General features: G+C 42.2%; 1 protein-coding gene across 1 annotated transcript; it reads right to left on the bottom strand.

Moving 5' to 3' along the window:
* Positions 1-604: 604 nt before the first annotated feature.
* wbp1 (WW domain binding protein 1) lies at positions 605-7,960 on the bottom strand. Its single transcript, XM_063478491.1, has 4 exons — positions 7,724-7,960; positions 6,650-6,752; positions 5,450-5,617; positions 605-4,473 (listed from the first exon to the last, which is right to left on the bottom strand). Exons 1-4 carry the CDS (start codon positions 7,784-7,786, stop codon positions 3,953-3,955), a joined length of 855 nt encoding a protein of 284 aa, XP_063334561.1. The 5' UTR covers positions 7,787-7,960; the 3' UTR covers positions 605-3,952.
* Positions 7,961-9,858: the final 1,898 nt, after the last annotated feature.

The raw sequence follows: 9,858 nt of genomic DNA, 5'->3' as shown, positions 1-9,858 counted from the left end.
CAAGCTGAGGAGCAGTGCAGCTGAGAATAAAACGAGCAGCTACAGTGTTGGCTACACTTTCTGTTATCGAGACGCAGCCTGGTGGAGGTTGGTGGAGTTGCAGCCCATAAACGGCCGACGGAGCAAAACATGCCGCTGCTTTGGGGGGGTGGAGGAGTGTGTGTGGGGAGGGTGGGGATCGGTCGGTTACGCTGCATCACGGATCTCTGTTGAGGTCGACAAAACAAGAAGGCAAAGTTAAAGCCTATAAAACAAACATATGTGGTCGTATACAATCAGCTATTAGATAAATACGAGCTCCACCGCATCATCACGAGACAGCCAAGTCCAAACGATGATCATGCGACTCGCTTCTGACCGCGTTCAGGTAGCGGATCTCGGCATCTGTGGTTTTTAAAGAACAACGCAGAACAGATGAATCGCTCGATGAAATGGGTGGACTTGACCAATATAGCCCTTACTCTCAGTAAACATGTGAAAACCAGGGAGGCATAGCAGTTGTTTGGCAATGGGGGAAAACCATGAACCTCCAGTTCACTCCTGCACAGAAGAAACCCCTATTCCCTTCTTCATTCCCCACCCCCCCACCACCCACCTGCCCCGCTCTGTTATTACCCTAAATATGTATACAAATAAGAAAAGATCCACCTTAGCAACAAACAAAAAAAAACTCTTCTGGAGTCAGTTTTTGTCCTTCAAATGGAAAACAAGCCATAGAAAACAACGAGGACATTTTCTACTCTTCTCATGCTTTCAACTGAGTATATTTCACTAAATAAACCAACAGCCACCTCAAAGAGAGGAGAAAAAAAAGCTAAAACAGACTGAGCACAAACTACGTGGTCTGAACATACTCCGTCAGTGCCACAGCTAACTACACACAGATTTTAAAGTCACTACAACCGCCCCTCCGGTAACAACGCTGTACAGAACAGTTCAAATCTTGTGGCTTTTTAATGTTTACCCACCACATCCTTTTCTAAGACACAAGCACACTTTTCTCAGAAATGTATATTCTAGCTACAGCAACCACGCTTCAAAAACAAATGTTACCACAGGAAAAAAAACCCTGACTATTAGTCTACTTTAATAAGGCAGTATCACATCTGCTTCCGCACAAAGAGGTTATAATTTATATTTTACTGTGCAGCTCCTTAATCAAGACATTTGCTCTGTATAAATGCACCAAGGCAGCTCGAGGTGTGTTGGCAAACAAAATGTCTATTATCATTTATGCTAATGGGTGTGCAGCCATGCTCACAGTGTGACTGCTCCTCTGATAAGGTCGCTGTCGTGTTAGTATGGCTTCATGTTAAAGCACCGGCTCGACCGCACAGCACACGGACTGCGAACCTCTAACTAATCTTGCATAACGCCATCGCAGCAAGTTTAAAGACGCCCATTTAAATGAATATGAAATTTCAGGCAGCTGTGCATTCACATATTTTCATTCTGCTCTCACACGCCTGACGCAGTGGCCCACTTGTTTTCGGTTTTTTTAGCATGCACAGCCACAACCAGAACAGGCTGCTGCTAGCTGGGGGGAAAAAACGAAACTGATTCATGAGCCACAGAGCTGCCTAAAATTACATATTTGTGCACAGAACTCAAGTGTTGTGTTCTGCTAGAAGGGCCAACAATGTTCAGTTCAAACGTGTCCTTGTCAGAGTTCATTCAGCACTGAAAATAAAGAAGCACGCAAAGCCGCATAAATATAACCAGCAAGCTTGAAATGCTAGCCTTTGTTCCCCGCTTTGCCAGATGGAAATGTCTTCTAACTCTATGGTATTTAAAGGAAAAATCAAAACATGTGAAGATTGTGAAGCAACATCAGACAGACAAGAGAGTGCATGTGAACGATTGTTACCCTTGGTGAAATCATCTAGAACAGAGAGTACTGCACCGAGACGTTTACTGGTGATAAAGGCCAAATGGAAGCAGGACTTGGTGAGTGCGTGTGTGAAGCAGACTGACTGACCTGAGTCTCTACACTGTGTCCGTTTGGACACGTGCTATCAGAGCAGACAAAAAGTTATTCACCGTTGTTCCAAAATAAACTCTCAATGAAATATTTACTAACTTATCAGTTACTGCTCATCTTGCACAGACAAGAATTTCTAAATCTGACTACAACCGGTTTGACTAAACACAAACTGCATGGTGTGCGGCGCAAGCAGCATGCAGTCAGTCACAATAGATTTGGCTGCTGTACCAACACCGAATTGACTGCAGAGGACAGCCTGCATCCATCTCAACCTGCTAATGCACCGGGCCCTCTGCTGCCAATGGAAAATACCACTGCAAATCCCCTCACACTGCCAAGAGTTACAGGGGCCAGGTAGAGAGCCAAGGCAGCCTGAGCTAACAAGCTATCAGCACGACATGGCTCACACAGTCAAAACAACACAAAAATATTAGATCCAGACAGCTAATGTTAAACCTCAGTCCCTTTCTTTCCCCCGACATCGGGGCTCAAACTTGTGCAGTCATTATTACTGCAACAAAATAATAAGCAAAGCAAGTAGCACAAGTACTAGAAAATTCTAAAACGCTACTTTCGGCCGTCCCCTTATTCACAAGGGGGTCGCCACAGGCGGGTAGCTCCGCATGTTTGATTTAGCTGATGATTTCTTTCTGACAGAAACCCAAAAGAGATCCACATCTCCTCCCAGGATACAAATGAGCTCATATATAAACACATATAAACCATGCCTCATGCAAAACACCAGTGCTTTTAATAGTAACCTCACCTCAGTCTTTTCAACCAGGCAACACAGCACTTTGAAAGATATACACACAGACACACATCTCAATGTTTCCCTACTGCACTGAAACACCCAAGCACTACAACCGCTACTACGACGCACTCCAGCAGCCCCTGTTTGGAGCTTTGTTGCAATTAAAAGTGACACCTGTGGCATTTACTGAAGCACAGCTGGCTACGAAATGAAAACCGCATTCTTTTATATGAACATCCAAACTATGTACTGAGCACGGCAATACAGAGCCACCGCAAGGCTTTTTTATTAAGTAATAAGTTTGGTGGCATCACTACTATGGATTTAATGCAATCTACAACCAGAGTGAGATTACATGCACACAATCCATAAACCGCTGAAATGCTGAGTATCCCAAATGTCATGGTGACTGTTGGTGACATGGCCGAGGAGACTGCACAAAGGGTGAGGAGAAAGTCGTCTAAAAAGGGGGGTTCGTGTGCCATTCAGCATCCTAAGAATGAACTAAACTCTTTGCTCTTCCACCAGTGAGTGTACGGCCTTCCTCGCTCGAGTCCCAAAGTCTTCACACCAGATGCTGGTTATCATGACCTCAGACATGACATCACTACGCAGCTGTGCCCTGGATTTCACAGCAGAGGCCGCAGTCTTGCACGCACAGAGCTTTGGGGAAAATTAAAAATAATCTGTTGTTGATGTCATCCAGTCTCATCCTACAGTTTCGAGATGTTTGCTGTTGCTTCCTCTGCTTAGTTGTAGCTGGGGGGGGGCAGATACGAGAGGAATGCAGCTGACTGCGTTGATACACTCCTGAATGATTGCCTCCTGAATGACAGGAAGGATGGTTGGAGATGTTTTGACCAAGGCCTGAAATATGACAGCAGGGCTAAAGGACAGTCACAATGACGTCAATTCTGGTTCACAATCAACTGCTGTCTTCTAACCACCCAATAACTTTCTCATGGTTAGTATTAAATAAAAACACGTAATGGGGCTACAACACATGATTGCTTGCTCCCCAATTAGAAAAGCAAAGAAAAAAAATTGTCCACACATTACAATAATTTTTTTTTGGAGCTATTAGGGATTATTTATCATTATCATCATCACCTAGATGTAATGTCTATGTTAGTTAGTTTAGAGAATTAAAACACAAGACGGTCTCCCTGTGGTTGTGGAAGCTGCACCAGTTGGCTGGTTGGTTACGCTGTGGATCACACCACGTGGTCTCCATTGCTGGTGCTAGTCTGGCTAGGCAGCTCTGAGGCATGCTCCTTCTGTCTTAAGGTTTGCTGTTGGGGGGCGGAGCAGCAGTCCCTCCCGGCGACCTTACACATACGCTGCTCCTCTTCGCTTTCCTCCTCAAGGCCTGAGCCTTCGTCTACGTCAAGCTGGCAAACGCACACCTCAATCCCTGAGTCGCCGGTTACGTGCCGACGCCGAGTCACAAGCTCCTCGTCCTCCTCTGCCGCCTCTACATTCTCCTCTGCCGCACACTGTACTTGGATTGGGAGCGACACCGCCTCCTGGTCTGATGACGAACCGGAGGCCTGACAGTCCACCCTCGGCTCAGCCTCGGCAAGGGGTTGTGGCACAGAAGAAGCGTCCGGCTGGTTCACTTGTGGAACGACTACAGGGATACACTCAGGAGGGTTTTCAGAGTAAGGAGGAGGAGGTGTCGGAGGGTGGCCAACTACCTCTTCATAGTCAGGAAGCTTGCAGTCATTCCAAAATCCTGAAAGTGAGCAGATACAGAAGCTTCAGCTTTGAACCATCATTATAATCAACTAACTTCAACTTTAATGTGCTAACTGGTAATCATAAACTTGTCAGGAAACACTCGCTACAAAACCAAATCTATCAAACTGTTGATTAGACAGGAAAAAAGTTCACTCTCAGTCACTTTTGGGTCTAAACTAACAACCCTGAAAGCACACATTGGGATTCACACTCTGACTCCTTTTTAAGGCTTTCAACTTCTATAAATGTGGATCCCACGAATCTATGAATTTACACAGAAATAGTTTCTTATTGTGCCGACACTTATCTGAAGTGAAAAGCAACTACACTACATGTTGCCAGGGTCCCTGTGCAAGTGAGTCACTGTCTAAGTATGCACACAGTTAGAGTTGTGTTCACATTCTTGATATAAAGTCAAGCGTGTTTGGAGTGGGCTTCTGGTAAGTGTACACCTTATCCAGCTCCTATTTGTGATATCAGTGGACATATCATGTTCAAGCTGAGGTCCAGTGATCGCTGACATTAGAGCGGCATCTCTGCTGTGGCTCTGCCAGCTTCAGACCATAACTATGTAATACACGCTTTGTATAACAAGATTACCATGATCACCTTCTCCAATTCTAAGATCATGACTGTGAGAAAAAGGCAGCTGCTTAATCTGTTAGGAGGAGGGGAGAACATGGAGTATTATGTTTTAGGGATAAAGATTCCAAGATGTGCTGCTGTACCATGGACATATTAGTGGACCTCTGTGGTAGAGAGGAGAGTTCAATGTACCACCTATGAATACAGACAGGAGCTTTGAGCAGTGCCCAGAGAAGCTGCAAATATGAAGCCTGTCAGATTTTCATGACTCTGAGAATAGCTAAATATCAGCTCAGGGATGAATTAGAGGTTCACAAACAACATCAGGTTGCAAAACCATAGAAACCTAGAGGACTATGTTCAGCACAAGGAGGAAAACTACTCACTTAAATTGAGAGGTGGAGGTGAAATAAAGGAGCTGGAGGCTCCTTGGTAGGCCATGAGACTGATCTCACGCTGGCGCTGCTCCTGCTGAAGACGCATTTTAACCCTCCGGTGTCGATAGGCACAACAGCAGCTCAGCATGATGATTAAGGTCCATACCAACCAGAACCCTGTGCGAAAGGACAAACTCAAAAGTCACTCCTCCAATGAGGGGATGTGGGGCACGCAGGAATAGCTCCCTTATAAGCCTTTTGGGTTTTTTTTAAAGTTTTTTTTTGTTTATTTTCCTGCAGTGTAGGACTTCAGAGGTGAAGGAAATAATTTTGCAACAGCTTCAAATACATGGTGGAAAATTCATCACTGCTGATGGTGGTGTCTAAGAAGAAAAAACAGAGTTGACAAGAGTCTCTTTTCTGAGTTTAAGGAGTTAGCACTGAGCTTTGCCTAGATATTTTTACCCTAAAATGAGTACTTATAACTCTTTTTCACTAGTCAACTCAACTCTATTCAGTCTTTAGGGTTTTCCACTAGGTGGTAGTAACTGGTATGAGGCTCTTTTTTAGCCAGGGTTTCGAGGAATCTGAATCAATCCAAAAATGTGATGTCAACAGACTGCATGTCAGTTGGATAGTAAATGGCGTGACTCGATGAATCAAAACTGCCATTTTTGAAACCCAGCAACAAGGGAAATGGCTACACATAAACCAACACCGTGGTCCCAGAGTCTGAAAACTCAATCATAATGGAAAACGAACGAAACCGAGCAGAGTTGCGTTGTATCGAGCTGAGTAGGTACTAGCTATTTGTCTTCTTCAGTGGACCCAAAAGAGACCTTTCAGGTGAGGTTCCTGCTAGAAGAACAGGCACCAAAGCTGCAGTATGAAAAAAGTCACAGCCTGATTCTAAACATCTCCACATTTACGATATCAAGCACACCTAAAACATCCACAACAATTAAACATTGTCTTTCTGCACTTAAAATAAATCAATTCACGTACGTTCATTTCAACACTACATGAAAACTAAATACATTTAACAGTGAAAGTAAAGCCAACTCCAAAAGTTAAGTAGAGTCTGAAGAATTATACATACATATATTTATCTATCTATCTATTTATCTATCTATATATCACACATGGTGCTATGTATCTGAATTAAATGATGAAATGAATGAATAATCAGAAAATAGTAATTATACTTACACCAGAGTTCATAGTAGTAAGTGCAGCATTCTGTTTCACCACAGCAGTACCCCATCTCACAGCGGTACTGCTCATTGTTTACCCCAAAACAGAACTCCTTCCCCTTAAATACACAAAGGTAAACAAAGCAAAGGCTTCAGTCAACAATCAATTGCACAAGTTAACAAGAAAATGCACAGCAAACTCTTGAGCAAATGCCCTGTTTCTAGGATTTCTGTTTAACCTGACTCACTTACATTTCTGTGCCAGTTTTCTGTCCTTCGTGTAACCTATATTTAGACATTTAAAAGTACACTCCACTTAAATGCCCCCCCCCCTATTCTGAATGCCATTGTAAGAGCAGCAGATACAGTGGTAATAATAAAGCAATAACAATTTACGTTATGTACTTATCATTTTCCTTTACGTTACAAAGTGTAACAACCAACTAAATTCAAAGCATTTAAGATAAGAAATAAGGAAAAGCTGAGGCTATAGGTTTGTGACAGTAAGACGTCTGGCTACGTCTAATTTCGTTTTCATTTTCATGGTAAACTGTAATAAAATAATGGCATTGGGCTATCAAAAACTAGGCCGAAAAGCATTTCTTAACAAATATATTCACAGCAAATTGCTTAAAAGCTTTAAAAAGTTCAAATCGTTTCAGTTTGTTTGGTCGACATTTAAAATAGCGACTCTGTAAGGGAAGCCAGGCACAAACTGCGGCTGGGTGCTGCCCCGTCTGTGCTGCTAAAATCAACAACTATGAATAAATACGTCCATTTGCCGGGTATCAGTTAGCAGCGGCTAATGTTAATCCCTACAACCTCGACCCAAACTGAGAAACAGACAAAATTAAATATTTCTCTCAAGCTCCCCCAGCTTCACCAACCCTCAAAACAATTTACTGTCGAAATTTTATCGAAAAACTTTTAAAAACTGACGTCATCCCCAGCAATACAGTAGCGAGCCGTGCCCAGTTTCCTTTGTGGAGGAGACAAAAAGGCTCGACAGAAAGCGGCCTTCACCGAGCCCACGAGCAGCGGCCTCGCCTTGAAGCATCCGCCGACCCCGCGAGCTCGAGCGGAGGCTTACCTGCACAAGATAGGTCCCGGTGCAAAGAAGACCAACAATGGATCCCAGTGCTTTCTGTGCCATCTTTCTGGGTTGTCGGCCGTTGTCACGACGGGAATCATATAGCAGTCCGTCGAAGTGACGACTTGTTGCGGTGACAGCAGTCGGCTGTAGCTAGTAACGGTTCAACCTCTCGGACATGTTTTTGTTGTTCTCAATCTGAGGTACCGCGCTGGTACTGAGGCGAAAAGGTGCGCAGCCTTGGACACCAGGGGGCGCTGTGTGTGCGGAACAGAGCCTGTCGTGGTGCAAGAGAAAGCATATGACTTCACAGAATGCGGGTTCAAGTTCATTGCGGAAAATGACTTCTTTCAAACAAACAGTAAAGTTTTGTTGATCAAATTTTATATATGTATGAGTGCTCTTCAGTCACAAGATAAGATCCCTCCAAGCAGCGATAATCAACACTAACCATTCATTATTTATAAGCACTGGGATTTGAAACTTTTTCTTCAATCAACATTTTGAGGTCAAAAAAGTTTAACGCAAAGCTTAAAAAAAGAAATATCATGAATAAGCACCTATTCATTTCATAAAAGACAACCTTCATACTTACCATGAAAGTAAACTTGTTAAGGACTTTGACTTAAAAAAGTTTCCAAAAATGAACATTTAATTTAAATAATTAATAGATTTAATTCAGCGCTTTAAATCTTCCTACAAAAATAAGATATAGATGCTGATATTCTATAGTTAATTATTTGTACCTGCTTGTTTTTTTTCTTCTTCTTTGTAGTTATGGTGAACTGGTTTTGTGCTGCTGGAACGAAATTATGGTCCCTCCCCAAGGGATGAATAAAGTTCTATTCTATTCTGCTCTTTTTGTGACATTTGCCCAAAGACCTGATACCATTTATTTTGGTCTTATTTTGTAGCACTGACTTTAGTGAAAAAGACTATAGAGCATTTTACCATATTAGGCTGATGAGATAAAATGTAAGTTCTCAAATTATTCAGTTTAATTTTATTTACATAATGCCAAATCACAACAACAGTCACCTCAAGGTGTTTTATACTGTAAGGTCAGAAGCCTACAATAATAGAGAAAAATCCCAACAGTCATACAACACCTTATGAGCCATGTTCCCTCTAATTTTTCATGTGTCTGAGCGAACACACAAACTCCCTGAGCGGTCCCTTGGACCACCGTGAGCAACAGCAGACGTATGCACTGTGGTCACGCCAGCATTGAATCCATCCAAGTTACATGGTTTATTAAAATAATCAAATTACAGCATTTACATTTATGCTAGACTACTTTTAATTTACTGCTTTAGCCCGCTTACAATGAAAATTTAATAAAAATCTTGACCTCAAATCATGACCTGAGTAGTATGTTAACACTACTGGAAGTAAAAAATAACTTGAACTCCAATTTTGAAAACACAACTTTTTTTTTTTTTTTTTTTTTTATAAAGCTCTGACTTGTATTATGAGTATGAGTCTGTGGTCTTGGAGAGAGTCCTGTAACTCTCTGTCTGCAAAATACAGTATATAATGACCAATGTTGGGCAATTAATTATATAGTTACTTCTTCAAAAAAGTAACTGTTATGCAAACAACAAAGTTTTTTGCAGCTGTTTACCTAAAAATGCAGCCAAGGCGTTATTTTAAATAAACATTTCAAACTATTTACAGAACAATCAGGTGTTCTGCATAAAATTTGATGCCACACAAATTATTTGTGCCACTCCAAAAAATAATTTCTGTCCACTATGAGATAAAGGTGAACAACAGCCTGATACCTGCACGCCTGACAACAGGAGATGTATGACTCCTGTAACACCTGTAACATTCAGTAGTCGCCTCATTGTTCTGACACACACAACAAAACTATTGACTACACTACACACTAACTACACAAGATTTGCGCTAAACGTCGCAAATCTCTCACATCTCAAAACACCGCGTCACTCCTAAAACTTCCGCCCTTCCTAAACAACTAAGTGCCATGTTGCCATATCATTTTTTGATTGGTCGACATGGTACATTTTTCCACCAATAGGAAAGTGTGGGTTGTTTTTGGTTTTGTTTTTGCTCACAGGCGGAGAGTGCTTTCCAGCGTTTTCCTTATAAAACGCCGTTTTTACCATTTC

The sequence above is a fragment of the Pelmatolapia mariae genome, linkage group LG7 (assembly GCF_036321145.2).
Source record: "Pelmatolapia mariae isolate MD_Pm_ZW linkage group LG7, Pm_UMD_F_2, whole genome shotgun sequence".
NCBI lineage: Eukaryota > Metazoa > Chordata > Actinopteri > Cichliformes > Cichlidae > Pelmatolapia > Pelmatolapia mariae.
This window is presented reverse-complemented; position numbering and strand designations above follow the sequence as displayed.